A 20,880-nucleotide genomic window follows, 5' to 3' on the forward strand; every position below is an offset into this window, starting at 1 on the left:
CACCCAGTTTTCCATGTTTCATGTTTAAAGAAGGTTATAGGCGACAAGCTCCCAATTCAAACAATATTGCCAGAACTTGACGAGGAAGGAAAAATTATATTGGAACCGGAAGCAGTCACAGAAACAAGAACTCGACAGCTACGAAATCGATCAATTTCAGAGTATCTTATCAAGTGGAAGAACTTATCCGCTGAAGATTCCACATGGGAGGATGAGAATTTTATGCAGAAGTATCCAGAACTACTCAAGCGTTGAGGACAACACTTTTTTGAAGGAGAGGGGCATGTTGGGTCCCTATAATACTAGTGATTACCCCATTACTATTGTAGTTATACCCCTTATTTATATTGTTGTGCCCCTATTACCCCCATATTGTTATTTCTGTGCCCCATAGAATCCCTCTATTGTTATTTTTGTGGCTTTATATTATTATTGTTAGGTCGGCTGGATTATATTGTGACTCCATAGACTCCTATATATAGAAAGGAGGTTTTGTCATTTGTATCATCCAAGAATTGTTCATTTATGTAATGTAAAGGAGGTTGCCCCCTCGAAGAGGCTGAATTCTAAGGCGTTGATCTATCTTTTCTATCTTTTCTTGAGCTGGTTTCATAACAGGATCTTTTCCATTTCCAACGTTTTCCCCTTTATTATAACCTTTCTTTCTTGTAGCTGTTGTCCTTAGCAAGTTGGCATTCTAAAATTAATGTTGTCTTATTTTAGTTTTTGTTATTCCACTTGGTCATGGGTTTTGCTATTATTTAATTGTGTATTGATAATTATTAAATTTTAATATATTATAATTTGAATTTTATATGCAGTGTTGAGTAAGGTAACCTATCGAACCATCATAGCATGAGCAAAGTGAAGGGGAAATCATCAAAACAGTCCCAAAATCTCCTCTATGGCAGTATGTGGAGATTATTGGAAAAAATCTTGGAGGTGGTTCATTTAAATGGAAGTGCAATGAATGCCAAGATATAGTAAATGGCTCATATACTAGAGTGAAGGCCCATCTCACTGGTTAAACTAACACATGGGTGCAAGTATGCAGTGGGTCAAAAGATGCAAATGGAAAACCTGGCAAAAGTTTGAGTCCTGGAAAAATGAAATTCTATGCATCTTTGCAATAAGCTGCTGATAGGAAGCATGCTAAGGGAAAACACCCTGTGCAAAGCTCTACAACTAGGCCTCCATTGCCATCTAGGCCTATTGCCACAACTAATAAAAGGCCCAGTTTAGGCCCTCTTGAAGCAACTTTCAATAATCAAGGTAGAGACATAGCCAATGAACATGTAGCTCGTTGCATCTATGTAAATGGGCTAGCATTCAATTTGGTGCGTTCCCCTTATTGGCAACAGATGATTAAGGCAATTAATGAAGCGCTAAAAGGGTACAAAAACCTTGGATATGAAAAGGTCCACACTACTTTGTTGGCATCAAAGAGACAAACCGTGGATAAACAACTACAGGCAATCTAGGATACATGGGCAGAAACAGGGGTGTCCATCATTTCTGATGGATGGAGAGACCAAAGAAGCCACCCATTAATTAATGTTGTTGCAGTATGCCCCCAAGGGGCAATGTTTTTGAAGGCTGTTGATTGCAGTGTGTTAAGTTATGATATGTTCCATGCTTATAACAGTTTACTTCTTTTTCTTATTATATTCCACCGATTAGCAATCACATGTACATAAAGTAAAGTGCAGATATAACATTAAACGATCGACAGAAAACAAGCCAAGACAAGAGACACAAGATGTGGCGGCTAGCCAGGGACAAACCCCACAATGTGTGGGGAAACCCTTTGATCAAATCTTCTTTTATCTTCAATAATTCAGCAGAGAGAAATAGTACAATAAATCTGATTCATATCAGCAGTAGCAAACCCTAGATCAGTGGCATCAGCATTAGCGGCTTCATTATCAAACTAGGGCAGACCATATCTCACAAACCGACAGTCGGATTGACTTCATTCCACCACCAAAAGTTTCGGCTTTCAAAGGAGGTTCAGATGAACCTACAGCGCAGTTCCAAAGAGGAGATCTTCTAGGCCACACAAGTCAATCTTTACTTCTGCAGTTGCAGCTTCAGTTTCAGCAGTTTCCGGCTTCAAACTAGGGCAGTCGATATCTTGCAAACCGTTCGTCGGATTGACTTCATTCCACCACCAAAAGTTGCGGCTTTCAAAGGAGGTTCAGATGAACCTACAATGTAGTTCCAAACAGGAGATCTTCTAGGCCACACAAGTCAATCTTTACTTCTGCAGTTGCAGCTTCAGTTTTAGCAGTTTCCGGCTTCAAACTAGGGCAGTCGATATCTTGCAAACCGTTCGTCGGATTGACTTCATTCCACCACCAAAAGTTGCGGCTTTCAAAGGAGGTTCAGATGAACCTACAACGCAGTTCCAAAGAGGAGATCTTCTAGGCCACACAAGTCAATCTTTACTTCTGCAGTTGCAGCGTCAAATTCAACAGCTTCCGGCTTCACATGTGTGAGAGAGAGAGACCCATTTCAGCGCAGTAGAGAAGAGACTCATATCTGCGCAGTAGAGAGAGAGAGATGTGATGAGATGAGTGAGTCCAAATGAGGAAAAGTCCTCTTATATTTATACACAACGTTGGTGGGTGAATAGATGCGACTGTTGGGCTTCTGAGCCTACATGAGTTGTAGGTCGGCTTGATAATAATTCCATAATCAAAATAAATTCATATCTCCATGAATACTTATCGGAATTGGATGATCTTTATATCAATCCTACACCTCTCGACGAGAGGAATCTAATAAAAATATTATTAGCCATGAATAAGATGACCCACATGAAGTTTTGCCCTGGTTGCCAATTTTAACACTCCCTCTCAACCATGGAGAACTTCATCTGCAATCTGTCTATCGGTCGTTACTATTCATCCATCAAATGCACTGCCTTGTACAACCTGACCCTTGCCCTGCTCTGCTCTATTTTGCCTGTTCTGCTTTGTCTTGTTTTGCCCTGCACTGATTTGTACTGCTCTGCTCTTGCATTGTTCTATTCTACTCTGCTTTTGTCCGAATTATGAAGAAGAAGAAATGATCGAGGATGTATCATACTGACTCAAAGTCAGTCTCAGAGTATGTACTACTGGTCCCAGACCAGTCTCAACCAACCCAAAGTCAGCGTCATAGTGAGTACAACTCCAATGGTCCCAGACCAATATCATCCTCCACTGACTCAAAGTCAGTCTTAGAGTATGTACCACTGATCCCAGACCAGTCTCAACCGACCCGAAGTCAGCGTCATAGTATGGTACAACTCCTACCATTGGTCCCAGACTAGTATCATTGATCCCAGATCAATGGAGGTCATCCTAGCGTAGGGAGTACGGTAGTTACAACGATGCGTCCATCGGTACTACTATCGTCCCTAACTTCATTTCCCTGATCATTGATCAGATGAGAGGTACTTCCCATGAGTCCCAGACTGCATGGGTAGGATGCCTCGATAGGAGAACTAATCAATCCTGTCCTCACAGGAGAACACATCAATCCTGCTACAATCGCCATGGAGAACACATCAATCCAGGGCGCCATGAAGAATACATCAATCCAGGCCTCACAGGAGAACACATCAATCCTGCTACAATCGCCTTGGAGAACACATCAATCTAGGCCTCACAGGAGAACTAATCATCCTGCTACACAGGAGAGCGAATCATCCTGTTCCACAAGAGAGCGAATCATCTTGTCCCACAAGAGAGCGAATCATATTGTTCCACAAGAGAGCGAATCATCTTGTTCCAGTGCGCACCACCAGGGGAGGGTGAGTCACCCTGTGGTCGTATGTTGCTCCAGTAAGAACCACAAGCCCTCAGAGCTCCCAGAGCTCAATGTATGCAACATGCAGGACCCTTGTACAAGGGTTTCTTGATGACTCCAAGTCGTTTGGGAAAATCACAAATTAGATATTTCCTCAGGGCTTTGACAAGGTGTATCAACCTGTACATCATCTTAATGCGATGGAGCCTCCTTGCTCATCAACTTACCATATCCCAGATGATGTTTATCTGCTGGAGCAATCGACGAATACGGGATTCCTCAATAATCGAATCCCGCCTCTGGTTGTTATAGAGAATCACAATGGTATCAAACAGCTCACTGAAGAGCTTTCGCAACTAGACTGCCTCACACGAGGTCATGCTAGCAACAGTATATCCTGCTTCAGCGGTGCTCAAAGTCACCGACTTCTGCTTCCTGCTCATCCAGGATATTGAAGCAGATCCCAAGGTGAAACAGCACTCGGAAGTGCTCTTATGGTCCACCACACTGCCTGCCCAATCAGCATCAGTATATCCAAGTAGTCTCACATCTTCGACAGTGTATCTTAACCCATTGTGCCACGAAGATATCTCAGAAGATTCTTGGCACCAATCCAGTGTATGTGGTGGGGTTCAACCATATGTTGGCTCAACGTGTTCTCCCTCGGAACCATGTCAAATACTTTTGAAGTCTACAAAGTAACTATAAACCTTGCAAGAGTGATGATGAGCCTCCTCAATAATGGCTTGGAGTGTGAATATGTAATCAATCGTCTGGTAGTTGGGCCGAAAACCTGCTTGTTCTCTAGCTCTGGATGGCGGCTTTAGCTCCTTAAAAATCCATTGGTGCAAGGCTGTGGCATAAAGCTTGGAGAATGTATGACTCACCATGATAGTCTAGTAGTTATTCAGATCAGAGCTATTCCCTGATTTGCAGATTGGATGAATAATGTGTCTTGTCTTGGAGGTGAAGAAGCTTGAACATACTACATGGTTAAATAAGTCAACGATACGGGACTCAAGGGATTGGATGCCATGTTTAAAGAATTTGGCTTGAAGCCCTTTCTCATCAGCTACTTTGTTGGTACACATAGCTCTGACTGCTCTTCTAATGTCACACTCTAAGAAAAGGTGGCAAGTGTAGGGAGGGGAGGAGATGCGGGTGGGAGGTTGTCCAGGTATGTCATAAAGGGACGTTGTGTGGGAGAACATGGCCTAGGGTTCAAGGTCAGGTGGAATGGCATGGTGTCTAGGAAAAAGGGTGCGCCAGAAGGCATTTGGGGAGTCACGAAGGGTCTCATAGAGTTCTCACGCCTTTGGAGCTCCCATATTTTTTTAGAATATGAAATAGTTGCAAAACACTCGGACTCCCTTTAGATCTTGATTTTATTCTCCACTTTCACATTGAGAGACTGTAAGAATGCTTGGCATATCACTGAAACTGAGAAATAGTGAAAACTATTTTTAGTAGTCAAATAGGTAGGACATAGTTGGGGCATGTGTTCAACACATGTTTGGCACATAACCTATGTTTAGGACATGTGCCAAACACTTGTCCTAGCGTGTCAATGTATGGCATGTGGGATACAACCTACAGGCACAACAACCCTTGGGGTCCATGTCTTATTAATTAGGTTCAAACTTGTTTTTATGATTTTTTTTAGAGCTATGAAATATATCATATCTAAACCAGAAATCAATACACACAAAACACACAATAGGGGCCCCTGCAAGCAAAGATGTCCTTAGGTTCTTGGGGTGATTTTTAGCTATTTTCTCAAGGGAATAAGAGTCAAGCTTGAGATGTATTTTTTGGGGTATATATGGCTCAAATGTAATCTGATTTTAATGGTAATTTTCTGAGATAAATTCCAGATTGCAAAATAAACAAAAGAAGTAAAAGATATGAACTTTGGATTTTTTGGGTTGGTTGAGAAGGGAAGAAGACTAGTGCCTTGGTTGTTATGGGCAATGTGGTAAAGAAGCAACTTGAGGGGGTGATTCTTGCAAGGATCTAAGGGGCAAGTAGGGCTTTCAAAAGAAGATCCTACAAGTCCTAGATCTAGCAAAGGAACTACTCCAAGTATTGGAAGGGAGGGAATGCCACCTCTAGAACTATGAGGGAGTGCTTTCTCTTGATAAGGGAATGCATGTTTTTTTTTTGACAAGATCGGGTATTGATTGTATTTCCAAAAGAAGAAAATGAGCATGCTCCTGTTACATTTGATGGAGGTTGGAGTCAAGCTGTAGAAGAAAAGTGGGACGCAGTCCCTAATATTGTGCTTGAGTCCCAAAATTCTATTGCTACCTATAACTATTCTAGCATACTGCCGTACATATTGGCCTGATAATAAGATAAATTTACAACGCATAATACTTAAAATCTATTTGTAATATTTGAAGATGCTCAGTGTTGGTTTACTGAGTGCTCCTGATAAGAATTCTGCTTTTTGCCTTGACAGACTGAATTTTCTCCCTCCTGGCTCAGGGTGGAGTTTTTGATGTAGGCCACAACTTCTTCTAAGTGCACACATTTGTTTTTTAATGCAAGTATTTCCGCTTTCTGGCTTTCCATATTCCTTTTTTGGTAGCTGAATTCCATTTTCATCTCTGTTCTTAGATCTTGGAGTGCTTCTTGGAACCTGCTAATCATAAACTTGTTGGCCTTATAGGTGGCACAACCATCATTCCTAGCTGCTTTCTCTATGGGTTACCCTCTTTCTCTGTGATTTTGTAGTGCTTCTTGTGTATCTTGTATATGCTTTTCCTCTGCTTTCTGCTGCTTGTTTTGTTTTTCCCCTTCCTTTGTGATATTGGAGAACTTTGTAAGACTTCCTTGCTGTTGTTGGGCGCATTGTTAGTTTTGAAATGGGCTGTTCTGAAGGCTTCAAGGTTGAAATGGGCTGTTCTGAAGGCTTCAAGGTTGAAATGGGCTGCTAGATTGGTAATGGGCTGTTGTTCATTTATTTCTTTCTCACACAGAGAAACAGAGCAGTTAAAAAGGATTGCTGATGGAGAGCTGATGAGAGAAGATCTCGGATTTATAAAAACTGCGGATCTAGTGAGGCGGTGGGGCAATATGGTAGCAGAGGCAACAATGAGCTTCTTATTACAGACTGGAGGGGGGGAGTAGAGCTCGTGCTTTGGTAAGTGAGGGCAATGGGGGTCACTGGAGAATAGGCACTTCTTTTGATCCTTTGCGCACAGAGGAGTGAATCGAGCAAATGCACTTATGAAGGGAGACTCAGAGCGATGACGAAGAGATAAAGAAAAAATGGGTGAATGGCTCAGAGGATGGATCAGATGAAGCAAATGCGTGGAGAGGATTTCCTGAGGTCTGTGAGAGGAGTGATACAAAAGTGTTTCTGTATATTCTTTGACAAAGATACAGTGAAAGGAATTGAGGGATTGCTCGTTATTTAAGGAGGGAATTCTGCATCGATGGATGATGAGGAGAAGACTGTTCACATCACCGTTCTGATACACAAGATCTTTATCCACCTTGATCTTCGGGCTGAAGTCGAATGCGGATACTCTCAGGATTTTCTATTGAGATACACGTGATTTTCTCATGAAATGGGCTGCTGAAATATCTCTCCACTGATTTGCTGATGTCCTCTTTCTGATCTTTTCGTTGATGTTCTGTCTTTTTTTGAGGAAAGCGTTTTTTCTCATGGTGACTGATTTGATCTAAGGGATTGACTTGTAGTATATCTCCTCGTTTTCCCTGATGTTTCCTTCACTTCTATCAGTTGCCTTATTTGCATATTTGTCTGCTGTTTTATTATGCTCTCTCAGAATATGCTTAAAAGTAACCTTGCCTGCATTGTCTAGATTGCTTCTTATTTGTTTGTATATCCTATTCATGGTTGAATTTGATGGATCTTTTTTGCTTGCCATTGCCTCTATGATGACCGCTGAGTCTCCCATTATTAAGGGATCTTTGATGGCTCTCTTTTTAATTATCCTTGAGCCCATTAACAGGCTGTATGCTTCTGCTTTGTTGTTTGTAGTTTCTCCTAGTCCCCATTCGTAGGAGACCACTTTCCCCCATGGGTCAATTATGATACCTCTCGCGCCTGCTTTCCCTGGGTTGTTTTTAGATGCCCCATCAAAGAACAAGCAATAAATTTTTTGATTTTCTCTCCATTTTGTGAGTTCTTCTTCATTTAATCGGATTTTCCAGTTCTGAGCTGTAGGAGTATGCATGAGACTTTTTTTCCTGTTGTTTTTTATTGTTGCTTTACTGATCCAGTCTCTTTCTTCTTGCTGTAGGAGGTTGTAATCAATTGCAGTAGTGCCTTTAGTATTTAGGAATTCAGATATCAAGCCCCAAGTTTTTGATAAAATTCTCCCTATTCTTGGTGTTTGGTCTTTGAAAATACTCTTGTTCCTTGAAAGCCATATTTGCCAACACAGAACTGCTGGAAGACATTTCCAGAACCTGTTTATTGTTGCCTTTTTCTTTGTCGAGTAGGGGTATGCCTTTTCCCAATCTCGAAAGAAATCCAAAAAAGTTTTGGAGAAATTTAAATTAATTTCCAAGGGGCTTGAAAGTTGTTTCCAACACTCTTTAGTTACTATGCAGTCCAAAAAGAGATGTTGAATGGTCTCTTCCTCCTTCAGGCACATAGGACATCTGGATGGGCCATGAAACCCTTTTTTCTTGAGATTTTCAGAGGTGAGAATTTTCCCTTTTAATAGGGTCCATATAAAGATTTTGATTTTAGGGAGGCTTTCAATCTTCCATACTGACTTCCATGGAGCCCAATCGTGTTGGTTCTGCTGTTCTTGTAGAGCTGTGTAGCCTATCTTGACTGTGTAACATCCCCCGCTTGGATCCCAAGCAAAAGTGTCTTCTTCCTCAATGCTTGTTGGTGCTGCTCCTTTGAGGTGCTGCCTAAGACTGTCCCATTGACCTTTCAGATTTGGAGGAATTCCTGTGGTGTGCCATTCTTGCCAATTTCGATCTTCCCATTTGGAGATTGAATGTATAGTTTTCAAACCTCTATCATTCATCCACTTTTGAATGTCTTCATGGCCCAGAAGGAGGTTTAGGGGCTCCTTCCCCATAATTTTGTCCTCCCAAATTAAGACCGTTTTCCCATTGCCTGGAATTTTAGATATGATTGCTGATTAGAGGTGTTATCTTCTTCACAAGCTTCCAAACTTGTGTGCATGGTCTAATTGGAATATTTTCAGTCAGTAACTTTGTTCTCGATTGGCTCATGTATTTTGTGGCGAGTGTTTTTTTCCACCAGCTCTCCTTGCCTGTTATCATCCTCCATATAATTTTCATTCCTAATGCAACATTCATTAGGCCAGGAAGTCTTATGGATAATCCTCCTTTTTCATACGGTAATGTGACTTGCTCCCATTTTACTAGACTAAACTTTTTGTTTTCTTGTCTCCCTCCCTGCCATAGGAAGCCTCTTATTATTTGTTCCATTTGCTTATGGGCACTTGCCGGTGCTAGAATTGTAGCATACTGATAAATTGGGAGTGCCGTGAGTAAGGCTTTAATCAAAATAATCTTGCCTGCCATGTTAAGCCACATCATACCCCACTTTTGGATTTTGTCTTTCATTTTTTCAACTTGTTTTATCCATAGTTCTGCTTTCAGATTCTCTTTTGAGATGGGTAATCCTAGATAAAAGAAGTGAGTCCATCTTTCTTGAATGGGAATCTCGAGAATTTGAGAGATCCTTTGCATGATTCTGGGGGAGGTGTTCCAGCCATATATTTTGCATTTTGTGTTATTTAAGAGGCCACTCGAGACCTGTAAAAAATCGTCCAGAACTTTTTTAAATCTTCTAGCAATTATGCTTGAGGCCCCTCCCAACAAGAGTGTGTCGTCTGCAAACAGAGAATGGTTAATGCTTTTGACTCCTCTTATGATTTGGAGTCCTGTAATGTTTCTTTCTCTCCTTTGTTTTTCTAGAGCTATGCTTAGAGTTTCTGCCATTATAATATAGAGGAAAGGAGATAGAGGGCATCCTTGTCTCAAACCTCTTGTGCTCTGGAAGAAGTCACTTGGTCTTCCATTTATAAGTGGTGCTATCCACGGGTCTGTGATGCATGCCTGTATTACCTCTATTATTTCTTTTGAGAACCCGAATTTTTTTAGAGCAGCCAATAGATATGGTAGGTTGACCCTGTCGAAAGCGTTTGCCATATCTAGTTTTATGATAATTCCTTTTTCATTTCCGGGAATGCATGTTACTTTTCTTCACAAGGAATAATTGGGCAAAGACTCACACACTTGCAATAAAAATCACTAGTATGCTCCAAGAATTATTTGCCACATTTCAAGAAAGGTTGATCATCTATTATCACAAAATCTTAGACAAGTGACAAGTGCTAAAGAGCTTATTCCAATAACTTCCAGCCAACTTACAAACAAGGGGGAGGCTGCTCTTTATAGATGAAGAGTTCAACAACATATACAATAGAATAACAATAAATCTCTAACAAACTCCTATATCTGTGCTAAAAAAAACTAATATCCTCTAACAAACCTAAGATCTAGTCGACAACAATATAATATGGTGGACTAATGTCACTTGTAATATACAAGAGAATATATGCCTTTACAAAGTGGATGCCCTCCTAGAAATGTATTGAGTGGTCAAATTTGGTGATAATTTGCCTGCGATGGAATTTTAAAGCACCATAATCGTGTCAATTTTTGTAAGAATTTCTATTATGACCACATTTTGGAAATCTTGTAGCCATTTTACATCTAATGGCATTGATTTGGTGGAACTCTGGGCACATTGTCAAAAGGTATTTTCCCCATGAAGCTAGGCCACCCTCAAAATATGTTCAACAATCTCCTCAATTGGACATCCTCATCAAAAGTGAAATAGACATGGTCGAAATATAATAAATTCCCTCATCTATGGTGGTTGATCTCATTTGAGTGATATGGGATATCCTCAAAATGCTCCACAAGCTCCTCACACATGTGGATCCAATAAATGGGAGGGCCATCCCCTCAAAATACTCCATCACATACTCAAAATGTCCCACACTTGTGAGAGTAAGACCCCAAAGTTGAGTCTGTCTTCTAAATCCTTCATCATCCTCTTTAAATGATGCTAAATGAGTGGAGTGTGGGCAAGTGTGGTCCTCAAGTGCAATGACTTTAGTCGAAAGGTTAAAAAGAGCATTTAAACCCCTCAAAATGAGTGATGATGTAGCACATGTGGTATCCAAGAGAGTGTGCATGGTCCTGTCACAACACCCAGTGCATGTCTCATGATGCCCTAGGCATGGTACACAACACCCTAGGCAATCATGGATCTTGATGCAAGTAGGTACAAGAATCTTGAGGTCCCAATGGAGGTACATGAATCTTGAGGCGGTACACAAATCTTGATGCAACATAAATGGTGCGTCATGTCTCAATGCAAGTGCTATTAGGTGAAGTTACATTAATTGTAATTTTTTTAAGTTTTTAATTTCACAATAACTCATTGAATTTATACCGTTGGCCATGTTTAACCATGGTGGGGACAACATCAACCTCTATTACATGTGACAACTCAGATAAGAAGTAATCCCTAGGTCATGAAATAAGGACTATGCCATATAATGGATGATATGACAAAGGTGGGTGACTTCATGAATTGACTTGCATACTCACATAAGGTTTGTTAAAAATATTTTAAAAATATTCATCCATACGAGTGCCTTTAAAGATGACGAAGCTCTTTAGCACATTACCATTTCTTGGCACTGTTTCTTACAACCCCGTTTCTTGCATTTTTCTTTATTTATTTTATTAGTCATTTTTTCTTTACATATTCATTGTTAAGCATGGGACTTGGGGCATTGGCCTCATAGCGAGGTGGCATGGATCAAGCTTTATTATGTTGGCTTTAAGTTTTAGCTGCATCAACCTATGGCTTTTAAGATCAGGCTTTCCCGATGGGACCATCAAGTATGAACCTTGCTATGACATATGACAAAACAACCATGAGCAGGGAAATGGAATATCTCTATGGAATAGTTGAGAAGATGAAAAGTGTTAAGTATGATTTGGGATATGTACACACTACACCTTCCTACACCTATGGTAGTACAATCAAACCCATGAGTGGCAACAATTATTTATAAGATGACTATAATCCACGATGGTACAAGAAGGAAAATAATAACAATTTAGAGTGTTAAGATCCATTATCAGATTTAGCCAATGTTCACACGGTTAATGACAAATACATGATACACTATGACTATACATGAGCGAAAGAGAAAAATATGACAATATCTAATACGTCAAGTCTCATAATCATAGTCATCGATAGAGTGTCATGTGTACGACATCATTATCTGTGTGCTAAATTAACTGAACTATACTATCATCATCATGAAATCATCAAAGGCATATCCACTGTGCCAGGAAGGTCATTATGCAGCAAGGCCTCTAACATTTAAGCTGTGGAAGATCATTCTGAAGTGCCCATGATCATATGTGAACTGGAACATCATGCCATTGGGAGGGTGGTGCTTGAGCAAAAGTCTTTTAGCATGTGATGATGGACATTGTCTTGTTCATTCATACAATTGATTTTAAAGTTTGATCTTTCAGGATTCAAATAAGATCTTCTAAATTTAAATTGTGTAGCATGCATTTAGTTGGAAAAACAATTAAAATGTGCACAATGCCATTGGACATGGGAGCTTTTTGCTATTGATGTGTCAATACTTCAAGTTCATATATGGTTTAATAAACTCCAGAGGTTGTGTGCTATTTTGCAAATTTTGGTTTGAGTCCAATAATTTTCATTCTGTTGTAGTTTTGACTTTAATATACTCAACAATAATATTATTGTACAGATCATTAAAGCTCATCCTGAGCTACAAGGATTTATTGGACTGGACGTAGATCCTGCCGCACATGAGCAGGCACTTCCCAAATTACAGGCTGTTCTTAAAGAAAATGCACACCCAACAGCTTCAGATTTGAAACTTAATCTACTCTGCAACAACTTTAGGGATATCAAAAGTGTTTTGGGACAAGTGGATCAAAACCTTTCAGTGGATGGAGTTGATGGGATCTTGATGGACCTGGGCATGTCTTCGATGCAGGTATCCACTACTGCTCCTGTGGCATTAAGGTCGTTTTAAACGTCTAATTTAACTTAAAGCTGCATCCGTCATTTCATTTTATTTTGATCAGTGAAATATTAGTTGAATAATAAATTGGTATGTTCAAAGACGAATTAGATACTGGTTGAGTGCTTGATCACCAAATTTGTTAGCTTATTTGAGGGAGAAGTTTATCTGTTGAAGATCATTAAGAGTTGACTAGGTCGTTTCTTTACTTCTGGTTGTTAATTTTACAGGTAAACAGTGCAGAAAGAGGCTTTAGTGTGCTATATGATGGACCTCTTGACATGCGTATGAGTCCTACAGTAAGGAATTTGATCTCAAAGTTCTAGTTTTATTTTGATTTCTCAGAAGGCTATGTTTGTTTATGGACGTTTCTTTAAGCACCGAGATATAGTTTGAACAGACGAGTCTTCTGTATCTAGCCGCCTACTTAGATTCGGAGCTAAAGTTTTCAACTAAAAAAAATATTATTTCTATTAACTAATGGTAAATTGGTATTTGATAAATACAAAGCTATTTCAACAAAAAGGGCTGTGAAAGGTAGGCCAAGGGCTAACACAGTCATCTTGGAGTGAATGTGGCAGAATAAAAGCCAAAATAGCACCCATTAAAAATCCAGTAACAAAATAGTGTAATAATAATTGACAGTACCATGTATGAAAAGAACCCAAATTGATTTCAAAATATAAATGGCAACTAACCAAATCAAATATCGTTGCAATAAGCGGAGTGAACAATCAACAACCACCAACTCACTGGTTGACAGTAGATTTGGATCATGGCCATCATTTCCCCCCCATCCATCATATTGAGGTCTATCAATGAGTGACAGCTATCAACCGTCAACCATCTGCCTAGTTTGGTTGCCAAGAATCAGGATATGTAATTCACCAATTTCGTAGTTGGGCACTTGTTAGAATTTGATGGTGGTGTTTTCCATGCCATTGTTGATTTGTTGCAAGTCGTGACCCTTGGAGTTAGTTGGTGTTATTGACAGGTCCATGGCCATGCCTTTTCTCTCCTTTGTTGCATGAGCCATGTTTTGTTTCTTTGTGACTCTTGGAATCGACAACTGAGGCAATCTCATACTCACGTGACATCAGTGTCTATTCTGTTTGCTACCAATATAACCACTAGGTGCACCATGCCTGCCCCTAATGTGGATAGGGGTTAATTGGGGAATCGAACCAAGGACCTCATAACATTTTACGTAACATGCTTTGCCAAGTGAGCTACCTCCGGGGTGTAATGTTCCAAAAAAGAAATAACAGTGATAAACAAAGCAAAATACCATAAAACACCGAAATATTTAAACAACAATCAAACACCCACAATTTACACCAAAACTGCGCCAGAATTCAGCGGTTTTATTATATATGGAGAAGAGTACAATGCATGAAATGTGTGCACCTGGGCTTGCCAAAGCAAGCTAAACAATCCCAGGTGAGAAATATGCTACCCGGATGCAGAGGAAAGGCTTCTCCTCAATGTTCTGCGCTGACCCTGGAAATTCTACAACTGCTGGCTGGAAGAAACCCCTGTTTGAGCCTCCAAAAATGCTCAGAAAATTCCACCAAATTAATCTTGAGCTCTCCACCAAAAACCCAAAAAACCCTGAAAGGGTTTGGGAAATTTTTACCGACCACCCAGGACCCAAAGTTTAAGCTCACTTCTCCTTATTAGCTGCCAAATAATCATGTTGTTTTGGGGCACCAAAACTCCAAAACTTCTACAAAATGAGAAGCAAACTTTTTGACCTCTGACCGACAAAACCTAGAAAGGAATTGGGCTAATTCCGACCTCCCGAAATTACCCAATTTTTGGTGCTATGCCCTTCCTGGCAGAAACTGTGTCCTCCCACACTTCAACTGCTAGATTTGGCACTTGGTTCTCCTCAATCTGCTATAAAACTTCCTTGGATTTCCTTTCCAAAAACCCGCACAAGCATGAAGTATTCAACCCCACGAATTTTACCCATTGTCACTACTGCACAGGCCCTAGAGTGGCATTTTGGATCTCACAAAAGCTGCAACCTTCGGCCCTGAAAATCTCCACAAATGCTAGTCTAACTTGAGGGAATTTTCTTCTAAATTCTCAGGCCAAAATACCTTTTTTCTCTTCCCCAACTCAGTGGTACGATTTTGATCCCTGCGTCCTCCCTGGAAATCGAACTAACTGAGAAATGGGCTGAAAAGTACCACAATACCCAACAAATATACCTCCCACTGAGTTCGGAAATTCCTCCTTAGCGTGGGACTCGAAGTCCACCAAAAGAGAGGTTGGAATTCCTGTTTGGGAATTCCAACATGGGTTGTCTTGGCTAAGCAGCACAAGAGAACTAGAGTTGATTTGTAAAAATGATCAAAGATGCGAAATGGAGGCCCTAAGCTCTATTTATAATTGTTGGCACTCTCTTGTGGTCCTCACCTTCTAGTGATTCACACCCCTTCCTTTCTCTCTCTCTTCTCACTAGTGTGAATTGCCACTTGGGTCGAATTTCTCTCCTTGTGGTACCTGCTGTCCACTAAAGCTGCAATTTCCCTTTTTCTTCCTAAGTCCCAATGCCAAAATTGCCGCCTCTTCCAAAAATCGTCTCTAATGCGGAAAATCAAAATTGGGGATATTACAGTCCTCCCCGCAAAAAATTGTTTGTCCTCAAGCAATGCCTGAACAAGTGCCCCCTCTGATTGTTGATCACCACTATCACCATCAATAATACCAGGGTCCCAAATGTGCCACTGAGTCATCCCTGATCTCTGCACTATCTGGTCATGAAGGAATCCCTTGATACCCAAATCCCAAGCCATCCTGATCATTGTGAAGCACCCCTTGCTCCGCTCACTGTCCAATAAGGAATAAGTACTAGAAGCCTTCTGCATACTATCAATAAGTAGAGCATTATGATAATGTATGACTCTGTCCGACTCCCCATGAAATTGCCCTGCCGAGTAGTCCACCTCCTGCACTCCAAGAGTAAACTCCTGAAGATACAATCCAATCCTTGTGGGGATGAAATCTCTCCCACATGGGCTTCCCTTGATATCCTCCTATTGACCAACCTGCCATGCTGATGAAGTCCCCCATGCCATTAGCGAGTCACAAAATCCCAATAGAAGATCTGAATGATCTCCCCCTGTGGTAGCCAGCTCATCCCTCAAGGTCATTGAGCTGTCCAGTACTGCGATGCTCGGGTCCCATGCTAGCCTTAGAAGGGTGCCACCATGTTGCTGCTGCACCACTCTGACTCTGATGGGCTGCCCATCGTGGGCACACTGTATTCTCCTCCCTTGAAACTTGGTGGTGAAATGAAGCGAACAAAGTTCCTTCCATAGATTAATTACTCCAAAAGACTTGGAATGTCAAGATATCCATTTAGGATATAAATATTATATATTAAATATGTGAATAAGAATGAATTATTTACAAATGAGAACGAGAGGCTTGCTTATATACCAAGCAAGTGTCTCTTCATGAAGAGTCATGTCTCATTTAGACATGCCTCTTCAACCTAATTACTAATTAACTAATAATTATTTATGATTATTATCATCTACATTATATTTATATTATTTATATATTTTATTCGTTACATTGTCTCCTTCCTCAAAAAGCTTGGTCCTCAAAGCTTGTCGATGAAAAACGCTTGATCTCTTTTCCGGCTTCGAAAGTCTTTCTATCTTGGAATAGTCATCCTCATCGATACAAGTTGATATGATCTTCTTAGTGACAAACATAATTGTCGCACTGAGAAGGGATCAAACCATCCCAGATTAATCTTCTGTATAGTATTCTGATCATTGGAATTTTGTAACGACTTGTCTGTATAAGACGGAATTGATGTTACGTCATTATTCTCTGGAACATTAGTTTGTTGTCTACGGTTTGAATGGTCCTGATAGACAACTTGGTTGATTTGTTTATTCTCATGATTCGGATGCCGATATAAAGTTTTTAGATTTTCTTCTGGCGAAGATGTTGTTGAATTGGTTATGGAACATTCACTTGGGATGTCCATTGTCTGAACTACAACATCTACGTGTGTCGTTTCTTCAACTGACTTGTCTTCTTGAGTTGTCATATTCACTGGATCGGTATTCGTTCCCTTATTTTCAACTTGAACTGTTGTGACTGGAGATTTCGATACTTCTTCTTGAGTGACTTGTTCCAACTTATCTTTTAATGCTTTCTTATCCTCCTTAAGTTTCTTAGTTTGATTGAGCAGACTTTGATTATGGTTTCTCAGATGTAAAAGTTCTTTGGTTTTTGATTCATCAACCTTATTTTTAGTGTTTTGAATTTTAAGTTTTTCATCTTTTAGATCTCTGATTTGTTCTAATAAATTTTATTAAGGTTCTTTAAACGTAAATTTTCCTCTTCTTGTTCTGATAAATGTTGCTTGAGTTCTTTCTTTGAGACTTTAGTCTTCTTCACTTGTGCCAGTAATTTTTCAATGTGGTCCTTGAGACGAGAAATTTCTTCGTCCTTTTCCATTATTTCTTTGTAATGTATATCCACAAGATTTTTATGTTCGCATTCTAACAATTTCTTGCTTTGTTGAATTTTGGCTATTTTGTCATTCTCTTGATCTTTTAGCTGCACTTTCTCGGTACACTGGATAACATCATTCTGTGGAAGTGATGATGGATGTAGAGAATCGAAGAAGGAATCCATTCTCTTTCTCTTCTCAATCTGTCGCTCAAATATTGTAATTAATTGTTCTATATCTCTTGTGATTGATTGTCTTTGTTCCTTACTCATGGATTCCATATTTTTTCTTTTTCTTCACTTCTTTTATCTTCCCTTTTTTTTTCAACAATTTATTTATTTATTTATTTTTTAATTTTTATATGATATATTCTCTCTCCTTTTTTTTTTCAACTCTCTTTTTATATAATTTCTCTTTTTATTTTATATATATAGCTTTTTTTTTTTTTTAATCTATAAAATATATTTCCACTTCTCTCTTATAAAAATCTAATATATATATATATATATATCAAATATTCTCTTCTTCTTCTTCTTCTTTTTCTTCTTTTTGTTCACTCTTTTAATAAATTTTTTTATATAATAATTTTTTTTTTAATAAATTATATACATTATATAATTTTAATTTATATATATTATAAAGTTATAATTATATAAAATTTATATATACTTTTTTGAGGCCCACTTTTCCTTTTATATGGTAACTATTTAAGGCTTATATAGTATCCTTTTTTATAATTATAATAATATTTTTTTCTCAGAAAATTTGGATGAGACGTGACTCTTGGTTACGGTCACAATCTTTAGATTTGAATGGTTAAAATTATTTAGATCACACCTTTTTTCTCCAATGTTATCAAAATATCTTTTACTTTTAAAATACCACGGGCTATTACCAGGGTTGTTTTTAAAACCTCCTGTAAAAAGTAATATTTACCTTTCACTAAGAGCTTTTGTATCCTGTTTTTTTCTTTAACTTTTAAAATACCATGGGTTGTTTTTAAAACCTCTGTTAAAATGTTCTCCACGCAAAAAGTAAAACGTATTCCTTTTGTTTTTTGTTTTTCTTTTAACTTTTTAAAATACCATGGGCAATTACCATGGGTTGTTTTTAAAACCACGGGCTTTTCCACGTAAAAAGTTTTAAATATACTTGGTATGAGATTTTGTATCCCTTTTGTTTTTTCTTTTACTTTTTTTATTTATTTATTTATTTACTTTGATATATATATATATATATATATATTTTTTTTTTTTTGGTTAATTTTTTATTTATTTATTTATTTATTTATGGCCGAAGGCCTAGAAAAACAGAGAAAGGAGAAACTCCCAAATATTGAGCAAAATGCTTCAATTATACGACAACAAGGTTGACGAATTTCGATAGTCAAAGACTTGGATAGGAGAATGAGCTCTATGCACCGGTTAAGCAACCTAGAGGACCGAACTGCTCTGATACCAAATGAAGCGAACAAAGTTCCTTCTATAGATTAATTACTCCAAAAGACTTGGAATGTCAAGATATCCATTTAGGATATAAATATTATATATTAAATATGTGAATAAGAATGAATTATTTACAAACGAGAACGATAGGCTTGCTTATACACCAAGCGTCTCTTCATGAAGAGTCATGTCTCATTTAGACATGCCTCTTCAACCTAATTACTAATTAACTAATAATTATTTATGATTATTATCATTTACATTATATTTATATTATTTATATATTTTATTCGTTACATGAAATATTGACGAAGATCGAGCTCATCATGCCCAGCTATCTCTATGATGTCAATGTCTACCCATCCATCATTGATCAGGGATCCCGAGCAACAACTGGAAAAACCTGCCTCGCCATACAATGGAGGCCTCAACGATCCCCCATGAGTCAACTTCAAAGTTAGCTAGATCACCCTCTGCCATGACCCTTCTCATCACAAAATAGAGTGACCTATCAGCCAACTGAATCCCCGGACCCCATAACCAGTTCCGCTGCAACATAGTCCTGATGATTGCTGAAACCCTCCTAGTCCACATCTCTGCTCCCTGCATGCAATCAATATATAGACTCTGCGTATCATGAATCGACCTAGTGTACTCAAAACTGCCCTGCGCTTGCCATACCACATCATCAAACCTACGATCCTGCCTCCTGAAAGCACAACTCGATATTACCTGGAGCCTAAACATCTTGCCCACAAGAGAGGTCATCCACCTGTTGTATATGTTCCCATGACACCTCAGAGTGCCTCACCCAAAATGTGTCATGTATCCTCTTAAGTGTGAATTCAAGGGTGAAACGTACGCCATCGCTATAACAACCCATGCACTCCCCAAATTTCTACCTGCCAACTTGTGCCCTGACCCAATGTCATCGCTAAGGAGTCTCTCCCTTGGTGCGCTGAGTCTCGTCCACATATCTCAAGTGAGCTCCCAGCCCCTTGCTGCTCGTGCCCAGAGTGTTAAGGGACAACAACCAAATCATCTGTGCTTGTAAGTGATGTAGAAGAGGGATAGGCATGTGAGTCCCCATGGATACCATCAAGTATCGCTCATCTGCATCCCTGTCAATCCTGGTTGAACTACACCCAAAGGTATGCCTGGTGTCTGTCCATAAGTCTCCCTGGAGGCAACACTCCAAGATCCTGCTATGCCACCATACGCCTCTGCCTGCCATCGAGCATCCTTGTTCTCCTTGACATGCCACTGTACATCACGACCTACCCATGTATACCACTAGATACCCCCTACTACTGCTGTCCCATCTTGTATCACCTCGTGTCCTGCATGTGTCACTGTATCTGACACTCCTCGTGGGTACTCAATGCGATGCGAGTCACTCCTACTTCACTGTGTAAATCGACATCCTACGACACACCACCATGCATCTCCATGCTCCTCTGTAGGCCACTTCTCCTCGCTGCATAGCCCTGCACACCACTAGATGCTATGGCCTAAAATTGGGTTTGTACACATCAATCCACATCCCTCTACATAACACTGGACCCTACGACATAACTCTGTGCAATCTTTTTTACCACTGTCCACTCTCGTACTACCCTGTAACATACGATATCTTGCGGGTGCCAAAATATCCACCACTCTGTTTGTAAACCCTCCATGATGTGGGCTACATCTCCCCATCTGCCCTGTAAGACCTGAGCAACCCGACTCCTCACATGCCAACGGGGATGACACTACTGTGCCTATCCTCAGTAGTTCCGGTGTCCAATATACCAATGAGAGAGCACAATCTCCATGTAATGCTCTCTCTGGTGGCTTGCCGATGCCACCTCCTCCTACCAACTCCTGCCAGGTAGGCTAATCACCTTGTGACTCCACACACAGTCAATATGCCAAGACAACTCATGAAATTTGTTTACTCCCCTGTCGAACCATCCTGTCACTAGTGCTGTTCAGGGCTCTGATGGAGATTTGAAAATGTGTGTGCCCAAACATCAGATCCATCACGCAACTA

The 20,880-nt window shown here is 39.7% G+C and overlaps 1 protein-coding gene across 1 annotated transcript in view; it reads left to right on the forward strand.

The window, feature by feature from the left end:
- Positions 1 to 20,880, forward strand: part of LOC149168084 (uncharacterized) — a 110,007-nt gene that overhangs the window by 82,178 nt on the left and 6,949 nt on the right. The window contains exons 2-3 of the mRNA XM_089428112.1: positions 12,639 to 12,890; positions 13,148 to 13,216. Of these exons, the coding sequence (XP_089284238.1) occupies positions 12,639 to 12,890; positions 13,148 to 13,216 (321 nt within the window). The remainder of the gene's footprint in view (positions 1 to 12,638; positions 12,891 to 13,147; positions 13,217 to 20,880) is intronic.

Source organism: Pinus tabuliformis, chromosome 4_2, assembly GCF_031772625.1.
Source record: "Pinus tabuliformis cultivar Carrire ecotype Pingquan chromosome 4_2, CPIR1, whole genome shotgun sequence".
NCBI lineage: Eukaryota > Viridiplantae > Streptophyta > Pinopsida > Pinales > Pinaceae > Pinus > Pinus tabuliformis.